The following is a 16,335-nucleotide window of genomic DNA, read 5'->3' on the forward strand; positions in this document are numbered from 1 at the left end:
CCTAATTTTGTAATCATAGTCAGACTAAACCTCATTATGTAATCATAGTCAGACTAAACCTCATTATGTAATCATAGTCAGACTAAACCTCATTATGTAATCATAGTCAGACTAAACCTCATTATGTAATCATAGTCAGACTAAACCTCATTATGTAATCATAGTCAGACTAAACCTCATTATGTAATCATAGTCAGACTAAACCTCATTATGTAATCATAGTCAGACTGGACTCTACATTTGTTGTTCTTTTTTTTCTCCGTAAAAACTCTTCTTTCTTTTTTTAAACAAAATTCCCCTAATAAAGAAACAGGTCTATCTGTGTGTAGTGAGATAATTGCTCGACAATGTCCTTCTAATGTTGTGGCTGATTGCCATTGGAAAGGTCACCTGCTGTCCCCTCAGTCGACTGATATATCATGCCTCGCTACATTACAGCCTAGACAGCTTAATGGTCATTATGGGATGATATAACGGCACGCTCGTTCTCTAGAATAATTGACAATTACGGTGAACTGTTGTGGCTATAGGCCACAGCTCTATTGAGGGTCTTCTAAAGGACATTTACATGATGAACCACCAGGACCATTATTTATCTCCTGCCTTAAGAATGCTACTGCTACTCAGACATGCGTGATTTGCATAAACAATCTACACCTGGAAAGCCCAATAACGTCTATAGTCTTTAGTTTAACTAAGCTTTATTCAATAAAAAATGCATTGGGTTTTTAAGGTCGAAAGAATTGGAAACCGATCCCCATGTCTTGTGCACTCATTTAACCCAGAAATGTATGATTATATTAAACAATTAAACAAACAAACCAATCAACCAACCAACAAATCAAACCTCCCTCTGAGTCCTGGCTATGCAATGCACTGACATAGCTTGGCCTTTCTCTGATAATCTGATGCACTTATTGACATTTAACTGTTCTCTCCCCAGGACTACAGAGTGAATATCTTCCTGAGACAGCAATGGAACGACCCCAGGCTGGCCTATAGTGAATACCCCGACGATTCTCTTGACCTGGACCCATCTATGTTGGACTCTATCTGGAAACCTGATTTGTTCTTCGCCAATGAAAAAGGCGCCAATTTCCATGAGGTTACGACTGACAACAAGCTACTAAGGATTTCAAAAAATGGGAACGTATTGTATAGTATTCGGTATGCTATTCTTTTCTTGTTGTATCTTCCTCTTGTTAGTTTCTCAGAATGTCTACCCGGTGCTAGACCTATGGCTGATGGATTCATGTCTACCCGGTGCTAGATCTATGGCTGACAGATGAATGTCTACCCGGTGCTAGACCTATGGCTGACAGATGAATGTCTATCCGGTGCTAGACCTATGGCTGACAGATGAATGTCTACCCGGTGCTAGGCCTATGGCTGACAGATTCATGTCTACCCGGTGCTAGACCTATGGCTGACAGATGAATGTCTACCCGGTGCTAGGCCTATGGCTGACAGATTCATGTCTACCCGGTGCTAGACCTATGGCTGACAGATGAATGTCTACCCGGTGCTAGACCTATGGCTGACGGATTCATGTCTATCCAGTGCTAGACCTATGGCTGACAGATGAATGTCTATCCGGTGCTAGACCTATGGCTGACAGATTAATGTCTACCCGGTGCTAGACCTATGGCTGACAGATGAATGTCTATCCGGTGCTAGACCTATGGCTGACAGATGAATGTCTATCCGGTGCTAGACCTATGGCTGACAGATGAATGTCTATCCGGTGCTAGACCTATGGCTGACAGATGAATGTCTACCCGGTGCTAGACCTATGGCTGACAGATGAATGTCTATCCGGTGCTAGACCTATGGCTGACAGATGAATGTCTATCCGGTGCTAGACCTATGGCTGACAGATGAATGTCTATCCGGTGCTAGACCTATGGCTGACAGATGAATGTCTATCCGGTGCTAGACCTATGGCTGACAGATGAATGTCTACCCGGTGCTAGACCTATGGCTGACAGATGAATGTCTATCCGGTGCTAGACCTATGGCTGACAGATGAATGTCTACCCGGTGCTAGACCTATGGCTGACAGATGAATGTCTATCCGGTGCTAGACCTATGGCTGACAGATGAATGTCTATCCGGTGCTAGACCTATGGCTGACAGATGAATGTCTACCCGGTGCTAGACCTATGGCTGACAGATGAATGTCTATCCGGTGCTAGACCTATGGCTGACAGATGAATGTCTACCCGGTGCTAGACCTATGGCTGACAGATGAATGTCTATCCGGTGCTAGACCTATGGCTGACAGATGAATGTCTATCCTATGCTAGCCTATGGCTGACAGATGCTCTCTGATTTGTCTCTATATTGCTTATGGTAGAAACAAAACATAAATTAACATCCAAACAACAACTAAAGTGATCTCCTTTAAATGTGAGCATGTTTGCAGTGTATTTGATCTGTTATCAAGCCTAGTATTCAACACTTGGACAGGCATAGGGGAATTGGATCCTTATAAACAGCCATGGGAAGACAGTGAGAAGAGGCCTTCTCATTTCTTACCTTGACACCATTAAATTAACCCATTAGATCGCTTTGATTCTCACCTGACCCCGCGCTAAAGAGAACCTGTCTGTGTCTTTGATTCTCACCTGACCCCGCGCTAAAGAGAACCTGTCTGTGTCTTTGATTCTCACCTGACCCCGCGCTAAAGAGAACCTGTCTGTGTCTTTGATTCTCACCTGACCCCGCGCTAAAGAGAACCTGTCTCTGTGTCTTTGATTCTCACCTGACCCCCGCTAAAGAGAACCTGTCTGTGTCTTTGATTCTCACCTGACCCCGCGCTAAAGAGAACCTGTCTCTGTGTCTTTGATTCTCACCTGACCCCGCGCTAAAGAGAACCTGTCTCAGTGTCTTTGATTCTCACCTGACCCCCGCTAAAGAGAACCTGTCTCAGTGTCTTTGATTCTCACCTGACCCCCGCTAAAGAGAACCTGTCTGTGTCTTTGATTCTCACCTGACCCCGCGCTAAAGAGAACCTGTCTGTGTCTTTGATTCTCACCTGACCCCCGCTAAAGAGAACCTGTCTGTGTCTTTGATTCTCACCTGACCCCGCGCTAAAGAGAACCTGTCTGTGTCTTTGATTCTCACCTGACCCCGCGCTAAAGAGAACCTGTCTGTGTCTTTGATTCTCACCTGACCCCGCGCTAAAGAGAACCTGTCTCTGTGTCTTTGATTCTCACCTGACCCCGCGCTAAAGAGAACCTGTCTGTGTCTTTGATTCTCACCTGACCCCGCGCTAAAGAGAACCTGTCTCTGTGTCTTTGATTCTCACCTGACCCCGCGCTAAAGAGAACCTGTCTCAGTGTCTTTGATTCTCACCTGACCCCGCGCTAAAGAGAACCTGTCTCAGTGTCTTTGATTCTCACCTGACCCCGCGCTAAAGAGAACCTGTCTGTGTCTTTGATTCTCACCTGACCCCGCGCTAAAGAGAACCTGTCTGTGTCTTTGATTCTCACCTGACCCCGCGCTAAAGAGAACCTGTCTGTGTCTTTGATTCTCACCTGACCCCGCGCTAAAGAGAACCTGTCTGTGTCTTTGATTCTCACCTGACCCCGCGCTAAAGAGAACCTGTCTGTGTCTTTGATTCTCACCTGACCCCGCGCTAAAGAGAACCTGTCTCAGTGTCTTTGATTCTCACCTGACCCCACGCTAAAGAGAACCTGTCTGTGTCTTTGATTCTCACCTGACCCCGCGCTAAAGAGAACCTGTCTCAGTGTATTTGATTCTCACCTGACCCCACGCTAAAGAGAACCTGTCTGTGTCTTTGATTCTCACCTGACCCCGCGCTAAAGAGAACCTGTCTGTGTCTTTGATTCTCACCTGACCCCGCGCTAAAGAGAACCTGTCTGTGTCTTTGATTCTCACCTGACCCCGCGCTAAAGAGAACCTGTCTCAGTGTCTTTGATTCTCACCTGACCCCACGCTAAAGAGAACCTGTCTGTGTCTTTGATTCTCACCTGACCCCGCGCTAAAGAGAACCTGTCTGTGTCTTTGATTCTCACCTGACCCCCGCTAAAGAGAACCTGTCTGTGTCTTTGATTCTCACCTGACCCCGCGCTAAAGAGAACCTGTCTGTGTCTTTGATTCTCACCTGACCCCGCGCTAAAGAGAACCTGTCTCAGTGTCTTTGATTCTCACCTGACCCCGCGCTAAAGAGAACCTGTCTGTGTCTTTGATTCTCACCTGACCCCGCTAAAGAGAACCTGTCTGTGTCTTTGATTCTCACCTGACCCCGCGCTAAAGAGAACCTGTCTGTGTCTTTGATTCTCACCTGACCCCGCGCTAAAGAGAACCTGTCTCAGTGTCTTTGATTCTCACCTGACCCCACGCTAAAGAGAACCTGTCTGTGTCTTTGATTCTCACCTGACCCCGCGCTAAAGAGAACCTGTCTCAGTGTATTTGATTCTCACCTGACCCCACGCTAAAGAGAACCTGTCTGTGTCTTTGATTCTCACCTGACCCCGCGCTAAAGAGAACCTGTCTGTGTCTTTGATTCTCACCTGACCCCGCGCTAAAGAGAACCTGTCTGTGTCTTTGATTCTCACCTGACCCCGCGCTAAAGAGAACCTGTCTCAGTGTCTTTGATTCTCACCTGACCCCACGCTAAAGAGAACCTGTCTGTGTCTTTGATTCTCACCTGACCCCCGCTAAAGAGAACCTGTCTGTGTCTTTGATTCTCACCTGACCCCGCGCTAAAGAGAACCTGTCTCAGTGTCTTTGATTCTCACCTGACCCCACGCTAAAGAGAACCTGTCTGTGTCTTTGATTCTCACCTGACCCCGCGCTAAAGAGAACCTGTCTGTGTCTTTGATTCTCACCTGACCCCACGCTAAAGAGAACCTGTCTGTGTCTTTGATTCTCACCTGACCCCGCGCTAAAGAGAACCTGTCTGTGTCTTTGATTCTCACCTGACCCCGCTAAAGAGAACCTGTCTGTGTCTTTGATTCTCACCTGACCCCGCGCTAAAGAGAACCTGTCTGTGTCTTTGATTCTCACCTGACCCCGCGCTAAAGAGAACCTGTCTGTGTTTTTGATTCTCACCTGACCCCGCGCTAAAGAGAACCTGTCTGTGTCTTTGATTCTCACCTGACCCCGCGCTAAAGAGAACCTGTCTCAGTGTCTTTGATTCTCACCTGACCCCACGCTAAAGAGAACCTGTCAGTGTCTTTGATTCTCACCTGACCCCGCGCTAAAGAGAACCTGTCTGTGTCTTTGATTCTCACCTGACCCCACGCTAAAGAGAACCTGTCTGTGTCTTTGATTCTCACCTGACCCCGCGCTAAAGAGAACCTGTCTGTGTCTTTGATTCTCACCTGACCCCGCGCTAAAGAGAACCTGTCTGTGTCTTTGATTCTCACCTGACCCCGCGCTAAAGAGAACCTGTCTGTGTCTTTGAGTCTCACCTGACCCCGCGCTAAAGAGAACCTGTCTCTGTGTCTTTGATTCTCACCTGACCCCGCGCTAAAGAGAACCTGTCTGTGTCTTTGATTCTCACCTGACCCCGCGCTAAAGAGAACCTGTCTGTGTCTTTGATTCTCACCTGACCCCGCGCTAAAGAGAACCTGTCTGTGTCTTTGATTCTCACCTGACCCCGCGCTAAAGAGAACCTGTCTGTGTCTTTGATTCTCACCTGACCCCGCGCTAAAGAGAACCTGTCTGTGTCTTTGATTCTCACCTGACCCCGCGCTAAAGAGAACCTGTCTGTGTCTTTGATTCTCACCTGACCCCGCGCTAAAGAGAACCTGTCTGTGTCTTTGATTCTCACCTGACCCCGCGCTAAAGAGAACCTGTCTCAGTGTCTTTTCTGATTGAAAAAAGAAACCTTATAAATAACATTTGTCGTGTAACAGTGATGATATCACACTGCGGTATAAGTAAACTATGAATGCAATGCAACCAATATACCTGCTCCTCACCTACCTACATGTATCTCAAGATAAAAGTAACAGCAGCCCTCTAGGTTGAAGCACGAATGGCTGCTGCTTTTAAAGGTGTTTTCTATACTCGCGGTATGAACAGTAACATGGAGATGCAACCCGTCTGTTTGGGGATGAGGTTCACATGCATGGCTAGCAGGAAGGTGTTCGTCATGAGGGGAAGAATGTTCTGAGGTGTATAATGTAACCTTTTATATTAAAGGCCATCATGACAGGAAATATAGAACAATATGTTACCCTGCTACTCCTGTAATGCTGTGCTAGTGGTTTATAAGAATAACGCAACAAGACATACTATAAACCTTATTATATGACGTTATAATGGCGTACACATGCATATAACATGTTGTTATAAGTGCCGGTAAAGTGTTACCAACATTATGACCTAGTTTAATGATGGATGCTATGTGACCAGAATAACACTGATCCTGGCCTGTCCCATGGACCTGATGTGTTCTAGAAAGTTCTAAATTCCATTCTATCCTATTCCATTCTATAATATTTCATTTATTCTATTCCATTATATTCTGTTCTATTCTATTCCACTCTATCCTATTACATTCTATCCTATTCCATTCTATCCTATTCCATTCTATTCCATTATATCCTATTCCATTACATTCTATTCCATTCTATAATATTTCATTTATTCTATTCCATTATATTCTATTCCGTTCTATTCTATTCCACTCTATCCTATTCCATGCTATTCTATTCTATTCCACTCTATCCTATTCCATTCTATTATATTCCATTCTATTCCATTCCATTATATTCCATTCTATTCTATTTAAACTTGTTAACAAAATAACGCTGATCCTGGCCAGTCTGTTCTGTTCTGGTCTTTCCTGTTTTATGCTGTTCTGTTCTGTTCTGTTCTGTTGTGTTCTATTCTATGTGACCAGAATAACACTGGTCCTGGCCTGTCCCATGGACTTGAAGAACTTCCCAATGGACGTACAGACCTGTATCATGCAGCTGGAGAGTTGTGAGTATTCCATTATCCTTTAGGAACACAGTTATCACACACGCGCACACACACACACACACAGATAGGGTAGGGGGAAGTATTTATTTTGTGTTGGTGAGATGGATGTGTCCCTGGTCTGGAGGACAGTATGATGAAAGGCTAGGTGATTTACACGGCCCCTCCAGCAGCAGAGAGCAGATACAGGGAAGGGACAGGGAGGGAGTTAGGGGGACAAACCTGCTCCAACCTGCTCTAACCAGCCAACACTGGCCTCTCCCTCCCTCCCCACCTCCTCTCTTTGGAAATGATGGCATTGTCTTTTTTCTTGACTTATTGTTCTCAGGTGTGAAGAATGAAAACAACATGTATTGCTTCTATATGAACACTGTGGAGCTACGGTAGAGTTGGTTGATCAAGGCATTTAAACCTTCATCATACCACATTGTCAATAATGATTTTTTTTCTCTCTTACAAACAGCTTGAATGTACTGTGATACTAATCTGTGGTAGTAAGACTGTAGTAATACTGTGGTAATAATGATCTTATTTCAAACTGTTCCCATCCAGTCGGCTATACGATGAATGATCTCATATTTGAGTGGGATGAGAAGGGAGCCGTGCAGGTAGCAGACGGGTTGACATTACCTCAGTTTATACTGAAAGAGGAGAAAGACCTGCGATACTGTACCAAGCACTACAACACAGGTTGGTTTGTCTCTCTTCACCTCTCAGGCTACATCTACCTTATATTTTTATTTGGGGCGTGTTGTATGTTAAGCTAAACTCTCTTTCTCTATGTTGGGCTTTTGTTGACTATCTGAGAACAGCGTAACATAGACATTACAGGGTGCATTGTTAGGACACATAATGCTGGAACACAGAGTGGGAGAAAGAAGGGAGGAAGGACCGAAACCAATCAGAGCTTTGTCCAAAATGGCCCCCTATTCACTGAAAACCATCTGGCCACTCAACTTCATCAGTCTCACACTGTTACACTCCAGATACAACAGAAGAAAACAGAGACTGAAGGCCAGTCCAGATGGAATCTAAACAGAGACTGAAGGCCAGTCCAGATGGAATCGAAACAGAGACTGAAGGCCAGTCTAGATTAAATCTAAACAGAGACTGAAGGCCAGTCCAGATGGAATCTAAACAGAGACTGAAGGCCAGTCCAGATGGAATCTAAACAGAGACTGAAGGCCAGTCCAGGTGGAATCGAAACAGAGACTGAAGGCCAGTCTAGATTAAATCTAAACAGAGACTGAAGGCCAGTCCAGATGGAATCTAAACAGAGACTGAAGGCCAGTCCAGGTGGAATCGAAACAGAGACTGAAGGCCAGTCCAGATGGAATCTAAACAGAGACTGAAGGCCAGTCTAGATTAAATCTAAACAGAGACTGAAGGCCAGTCCAGATGGAATCTAAACAGAGACTGAAGGCCAGTCCAGATGGAATCTAAACAGAGACTGAAGGCCAGTCCAGATGGAATCTAAACTGAGACTAAAAGCCAGTCTAGAATAATCTAAAATAGAATAGAGTGAGAGAAACACAAAAGGTAACAGAAAGAAAAATAGGTGTACTGTTATTTTCTACTATGATTTGATATATGATTTAATATTTGATATGATATAATTTTGATATTATTTGATATGATTTCATATGATTTCATATGATATGCTATGATTTCAAATGATTTGATAGGATATGATTTGATAGGATTTAATATGATATGCTATGATTTCATATGATTTGATAGGATATGATTTGATATGATTTAATATGATATGATATGATTTTATATAATTTTGATATGATTTGATATGATATGATATAATTTTGATATGATTTGATATGATATAATTTTGACATGATTTGATATAATTTTGATATGATTTGATATGATTGAATTTTGATATAATTTGATATAATATAATATGATATCATTTTGATATGATTTGATATGATATGATTTGATATGATGTGATATGATTTGATATGATTTGATAAGATAGAATTTTGATATGATTTGATATGATTTGATATGATATCATTTTGATATGATTTGATATAATATAATATGATATCATTTTGATATGATTTAATGTGATATGATTTGGATTTGATATGATTTGATATGATTTTATATGGTATGATATGATTTGACATAAATTTGATATGATATGATATAATTTTGAAATGATTTAATATGATTTGATTGATATGATATGATATGATTTGATATAATTTGATATGATATAATTTTGATATGATTTGATTGATATGGTATGATTTGATATGATATGATTTGATATAATTTGATATGATTTGATTTGATATTTGTTTTTTTCAGAGCATTTTGTTTGTTCTGTTGTTGACCTGACATTGGACTATTTCTATAACATATCCCATGTCCCCCAAACAAAATTGATATGTGGTGCCATAAAAATCAGGATTGTTATAAATATCATAACATCGCTCAGGAGAAGGTGACATCTGGAAATGACAGACCGGATGATGGACGGTGTCTGTCTGCTAACTCTAGAATCCTGTTCTCTCAGACATGGACAGCCCTGACATGGCTGAGTACAGATGCTAGATGGCATGCTAAATCCCCTCCTCCCACACACTCACACACTCACACACTGAACACAGTGGGCAGGCAGGTTAGAACCTGGCACACTCAGAGCCACATAATGAGCATATTGGAACAAACCTGGACCTCATATGACCAGGGAGAGGAAAGGAGTGAGCATGCTTCTCTCTATCTCTACCCTTCATAATTCATCTTCTTTTTTTTGTGGTGGTAAACACCAGTGACAAACCCTCAGGTCTTCCCTCGGTCTCTGTCCCCACTCCCCTCCGTGACCTCTTGGGGATGGATTCTTCAAGGACAGTCTCTCTCCCTCTTGCTCTCGGTCTATCTCTCTCTCTCTCTCTCTCTCTCTCTCTCGACCCCCCTCTCTCTGTATCCCAGCATTATTTGTTTTCGATCTGTAAATATCATATCCGTGGTCTGAGAGACCAGTCATTTTCTCTGTCTGTCTGTCTCTCTGTCTCTGTCTCCTTGTCTCTCTCTCTGTCTGTCACATACACCCCCCTATCATAGAGAGACCATCATATCTTATCAGATGAAAAATATGGAGTGTACTTAAAAGCCCTGAAGTGTAAACCAGCTATTAATCACTTAAAAGCCCTGAAGTGTATCACAGCTATTAATCACTTAAAAGCCCTGAAGTGTAACACAGCTATTAATCACTTAAAAGCCCTGAAGTGTAACACAGCTATTAATCACTTAAAAGCCCTGAGGTGTATCACAGCTATTAATCACATAAAAGCCCTGAAGTGTATCACAGCTGTAAATCACTTAAAAGCCTTGAGGTGTATCACAGCTGTAAGTCATTTAAAAGCCCTGAAGTGTATCACAGCTATTAATCACTTAAAAGCCCTGAAGTGTAACACAGCTATTAATCACTTAAAAGCCCTGAAGTGTAACACAGCTATTAATCACTTAAAAGCCCTGAGGTGTATCACAGCTATTAATCACATAAAAGCCCTGAAGTGTATCACAGCTGTAAATCACTTAAAAGCCTTGAGGTGTATCACAGCTGTAAGTCATTTAAAAGCCCTGAAGTGTATCACAGCTGTAAATCACTTAAAAGCCCTGAAGTGTAACACAGCTATAAATCAATTTCAATGACGCTGTAGCCTCCTTCCATGTCTCTCTCTCTCCACATCCAAAACAATACACTAGCATTAAACTCTAATTGAATTGAAAGTCTTCAACACAAAGACAGCTGTCTTCCATGGATCTAAGCTGATTAAATGGCTGGTCAGCAATCTGGAGCATCTAGCCACTCTGACAGACAAGACACCCCTGGTGCTTACATCACACAGTCAGCATGAAAAAGAAAGAGGATACCTATCATGAGTTTATAATGCCCTCTTTTAGCTTCTGTTCTGGGTTATGTCCAAAATGGCACCCTAGTCACCCTACTGCCTATGAGCCCCGGTCAAAAGTAGTGTACTATATAGGGAATAGGGTGCTGTTTGGGAGTAAACTAACATAACACCTGTCAGCTGCAGTGGGTTCAACCACAACATAACACCTGTCAGCTATAGTGGGTTCAACCACAACATAACACCTGTCAGCTATAGTGGGTTCAACCACAACATAACACCTGTCAGCTATAGTGAGTTCAACCACATCATAACACCTGTCAGCTATAGTGGGTTCAACCACAACATAACACCTGTCAGCTATAGTGGGTTCAACCACAACATAACACCTGTCAGCTATAGTGGGTTCAACCACAACATAACACCTGTCAGCTATAGTGGGTTCAACCACAACATAACACCTGTCAGCTATAGTGGTGTGTTACATTGGAATGTAGGGGGTACTTTACCTACAGCCACTCTGTCAAACTGATGTTCTCTCCAGGGCTCTGCCTCAGTCTCTTCCAACACTTCAGGGAAATAGGAGGATAATTAAGTTAGGAGGCAATTCAGCACTGAGGGTATCCACAGCCATGTGGAAAAGGAGCTTGAATAGCCATTGCCTTGCCTACAGTTATCTTTCTTCTTTGTGTTCTTGAGACATGCAGAACAGAAAGATTGGATGATGTGTTACAGTATATCTGTAATGATAACAGAAGATCCATAACACAGCAGCAACAACAGTAAAATATTAGATAATAATATATCATATTATATCATAGTATATATACTGTATTGTAGTAATAATATAATATTGGGGACTGTATTGTAGTAATAATATAATATATATTATATCATAGTATATACTGTATTGTAGTAATAATATAATATATATTATATCATAGTATATAGACTGTATTGTAGTAATAATATTATAATATATCATAGTACAGTCGCGGCCAAAAGTTTTGAGAATGACACAAATATTAATTTCCACAAAGTCTGCTGCTTCAGTGTCTTTAGATATTTTTGTCAGATGTTACTATGGAATACTGAAGTATAATTACAAGCATTTCATAAGTGTCAAAGGCTTTTATTGACAATTACATGAAGTTGATGCAAAGAGTCAATATTTGCAGTGTTGACCCTTCTTTTTCAAGACCTCTGCAATCCGCCCTGGCATGCTGTCAGTTAACTTCTGGGCCACATCCTGACTGATGGCAGCCCATTCTTGCATAATAAATGCTTGGAGTTTGTCAGAATTTGTGGGGTTTTGTTTGTCCACCCGCCTCTTGAGGATTGACCACAAGTTCTCAATGGGATTAAGGTCTGGGCAGTTTCCTGGCCATGGACCCAAAATATTGATGTTTTGTTCCCCAAGCCACTTAGTTATCACTTTTGCCTTATGGCAAGGTGCTCCATCATGCTGGAAAAGGCATTGTTCGTCACCAAACTGTTCCTGGATGGTTGGGAGAAGTTGCTCTCGGAGGATGTGTTGGTACCATTCTTTATTCATGGCTGTGTTCTTAGGCAAAATTGTGAGTGAGCCCACTTCCTTGGCTGAGAAGCAACCCCACACATGAATGGTCTCAGGATGCTTTACTGTTGGCATGACACAGGACTGATGGTAGCGCTCATCTTGTCTTCTCTGGACAAGCTTTTTTCCCGGATGCCCCAAACAATCAGAAAGGGGATTCATCAGAGAAAATGACTTTACCCCAGTCCTCAGCAGTCCAATCCCTGTACCTTTTGCAGAATATCAGTCTGTCCCTGATGTTTTTCCTGGAGAGAAGTGGCTTCTTTGCTGCCCTTCTTGACACCAGGCCATCCTCCAAAAGTCTTCGCCTCGCTGTGCGTGCAGATGCACTCACACCTGCCTGCTGCCATTCCTGAGCAAGCTCTGTACTGGTGGTGCCCAGATCCCGCAGCTGAATCAACTTTAGGAGACGGTCCTGGCTCTTGCTGGACTTTCTTCGGCGCCCTGAAGCCTTCTTCACAACAATTGAACCGCTCTCCTTGAAGTTCTTGATGATCCGATAAATGGTTGATTTAGGTGCAATCTTACTGGCAGCAATATCCTTGCCTGTGAAGCCCTTTTTGTGCAAAGCAATGATGACGGCACGTGTTTCCTTGCAGGTAACCATGATTGACAGAGGAAGAACAATGATTCCAAGCACCACCCTCCTTTTGAAGCTTCCAGTCTGTTATTTGTACTCAATCAGCATGACAGAGTATCATGCCCTGACCATAGAGAGCCTTTTATTCTCTATGTTTGTTAGGTCGGGGTGTGACTAGGGTGGGTAATCTAGGTTGTTTTATGTCTATGTTGGCCTGGTATGGTTCCCAATCAGAGGCAGCTGTTTATCGTTGTCTCTGATTGGGGATCATATTTAGGCAGCCATTTCCCCACTGGTTCTTGTGGGATCTTATTTTGAGTACATGCATGCTGCACCTCTTATGTTACGGTTCATTGTTGTTTCCTTTTTGTTTTGTAAGTTTCACAAAAATAAAGATGTGGAACTCAGAGCACGCTGCGCCTTGGTCCGTCTCTCCACACAGCCGTGACACAGAGTGATCTCCAGCCTTGTCCTCGTCAACACTCACACCTGTGTTAACGAGAGAATCACTGACATGATGTCAGCTGGTCCTTTTGTGGCAGGGCTGAAATGCAGTGGAAATGTTTTTGGGGGATTCAGTTCATTTGCATGGCAAAGAGGGACTTTGCAATTAATTGCAATTCATCTGATCACTCTTCATAACATTCTGGAGTATATGCAAATTGCCATCATACAAACTGAGGCAGCAGACTTTGTGAAAATTAATATTTGTGTAATTCTCAAAACTTTTGGCCACGACTGTATATAGACTGTATTGTAGTAATAATATAATATATCATAGTATATAGACTGTATTGTAGTAATAATATTAGAATATATCATATTATATCATAGTATATACTGTATTGTAGTAATAATATTGTAATATTTCATAGTATAGACTGTATTGCCTATTTAACTATCTTTAATCTTGTGTCACACCTTAATACTGAACCCCTGCTTTCTCCTCTGTCTGTGTCCTCTGTATAATACTGAACCCCTGCTTTCTCCTCTGTCTGTGTCCTCTGTATAATACTGAACCCCTGCTTTCTCCTCTGTCTGTGTCCTCTGTATAATACTGAACCCCTGCTTTCTCCTCTGTCTGTCCTCTGTATAATACTGAACCCCTGCTTTCTCCTCTGTCTGTCCTCTGTATAATACTGAACCCCTGCTTTCTCCTCTGTTTGTGTCCTCTGTATAATACTGAACCCCTGCTTTATCCTCTGTCTGTCCTCTGTATAATACTGAACCCCTGCTTCCTCCTCTGTCTGTGTCCTCTGTATAATACTGAACCCCTGCTTTCTCCTCTGTCTGTGTCCTCTGTATAATACGGAACCCCTGCTTCCTCCTCTGTCTGTGTCCTCTGTATAATACTGAACCCCTGCTTTCTCCTCTGTCTGTGACCTCTGTATAATACTGAACCCCTGCTTTCTCCTCTGTCTGTGTCCTCTGTATAATACTGAACCCCTGCTTTCTCCTCTGTCTGTGTCCTCTGTATAATACTGAACCCCTGCTTTATCCTCTGTCTGTCCTCTGTATAATACTGAACCCCTGCTTCCTCCTCTGTCTGTGTCCTCTGTATAATACTGAACCCCTGCTTTCTCCTCTGTCTGTGTCCTCTGTATAATACTGAACCCCTGCTTCCTCCTCTGTCTGTGTCCTCTGTATAATACTGAACCCCTGCTTTCTCCTCTGTCTGTGTCCTCTGTATAATACTGAACCCCTGCTTTATCCTCTGTCTGTCCTCTGTATAATACTGAACCCTTGCTTTCTCCTCTGTCTGTGTCCTCTGTATAATACTGAACCCCTGCTTTATCCTCTGTCTGTGTCCTCTGTATAATACTGAACCCTTGCTTTCTCCTCTGTCTGTGTCCTCTGTATAATACTGAACCCCTGCTTTATCCTCTGTCTGTGTCCTCTGTATAATACTGAACCCCTGCTTTCTCCTCTGTCTGTGTCCTCTGTATAATACTGAACCCCTGCTTTCTCCTCTGTCTGTGCAGGAAAGTTCACTTGTATCGAGGCTCGTTTCCATCTGGAGAGGCAGATGGGCTATTACCTGATTCAGATGTACATCCCCAGCCTTCTGATTGTCATTTTGTCCTGGGTGTCCTTCTGGATCAACATGGACGCTGCACCTGCCAGAGTGGGACTGGGCATTACCACCGTGCTCACTATGACCACCCAGAGCTCCGGCTCCCGAGCCTCCCTCCCCAAGGTGAGGATTGTCCTAGATGAACTACAAACCACACTCTGTCTATTGTCCTAGATGGTCAAACTAACTCAACATGAGAAAAAAGGGATTTTCAGATTAATAAGGAAGAGGGACTTTGCATGAGGGACTATGATTTTATAATTATGTCCTGGAAAAGTATCCTCCCATTTTGTTTGTTGACATTAGGTGATTCATGTTCTCTGGAAAATTGAACAAGTGAACCGTGATTTGTATGCAGTTCAGTTGTCACAATAATGATCACACAACACGGCTGAGCGTAGGTGCACACAGCACAGATTGCTCTCCCTCTTCCACGCCTCACTAACTTGGTGCATTGGTGACAGGGAGGGAAGGAGAGGATAGAGGGCCATTTTGAATGACAACAACATTCAGTCACCCTCAACAAATCTAGCCACCATGGAAAATTGACTTTTTGCTGTCATTATTTTCTATCCCCCTGTTGTAGTGCTCTACTTTCAAAACAAAGAGATGAAGAATGAAGAATTTTAATTGATCAAGTACTGTAAAACTAAAAAAACACATAAAAATATCTGATCTAGTGTGGAAAACTAGAAATCCCACAATCCAACGACACCAGGAAAGAGTAAAAGTAATCTGTCTGTCTCGGGCTGCTGACTTCTCATCATTTGAACAATGTCTTGTGAACCATGCATTCTGTAATGCCACCTAAACTGCATTCCAGGGCCACTTGGTCATTGACTTGTCAAATACAGTGAGCTTCAGATAAACTGACAAGCCAACCCAGTCTAGCTTTAGTCCCATTTCCAGGTCAAAGATGTGGTTTCCATACATCTCTCTCTCTCACTGCCAATCCAATTGACCGTACAGACTACTGTGTACTGGACAGTTCTTAGAGTTTGAAGTTAAATGTTGTCTTTGTAGCAGACATCAAATGAATGAATCAAGGCTCATAGGATTATTAGATACAGATCCGGTGCCTTCAGAAAGTATTCAGACCCCTTGACTTTTTCCACATTTTGTTACCTTACAGCCTTATTCTAATTTAATTTAATTTTTTAAGTCCTCATCAGTCAACACACAATACCCAATAATGACAAAACAAAAACAGGTTTTTAGACATTTTTGCTAATGTATTAAAAATGAAAAACAGAAATTCCTTATT

General features: G+C 42.6%; 1 protein-coding gene across 6 annotated transcripts in view; it reads left to right on the forward strand.

Moving 5' to 3' along the window:
• The window catches only part of LOC106604187 (glycine receptor subunit alphaZ1), a 111,391-nt gene that overhangs the window by 77,554 nt on the left and 17,502 nt on the right, over positions 1 to 16,335 (forward strand). For all 6 annotated transcript variants that reach the window (XM_045717859.1, XM_045717862.1, XM_045717864.1 and 3 more), the window contains 4 exons: positions 944 to 1,167; positions 6,881 to 6,963; positions 7,513 to 7,650; positions 14,980 to 15,194. In XM_045717859.1, the coding sequence (XP_045573815.1) occupies positions 944 to 1,167; positions 6,881 to 6,963; positions 7,513 to 7,650; positions 14,980 to 15,194 (660 nt within the window). The remainder of the gene's footprint in view (positions 1 to 943; positions 1,168 to 6,880; positions 6,964 to 7,512; positions 7,651 to 14,979; positions 15,195 to 16,335) is intronic.

This window comes from Salmo salar, chromosome ssa05, assembly GCF_905237065.1.
Source record: "Salmo salar chromosome ssa05, Ssal_v3.1, whole genome shotgun sequence".
Taxonomy (NCBI): Eukaryota; Metazoa; Chordata; class Actinopteri; order Salmoniformes; family Salmonidae; genus Salmo; species Salmo salar.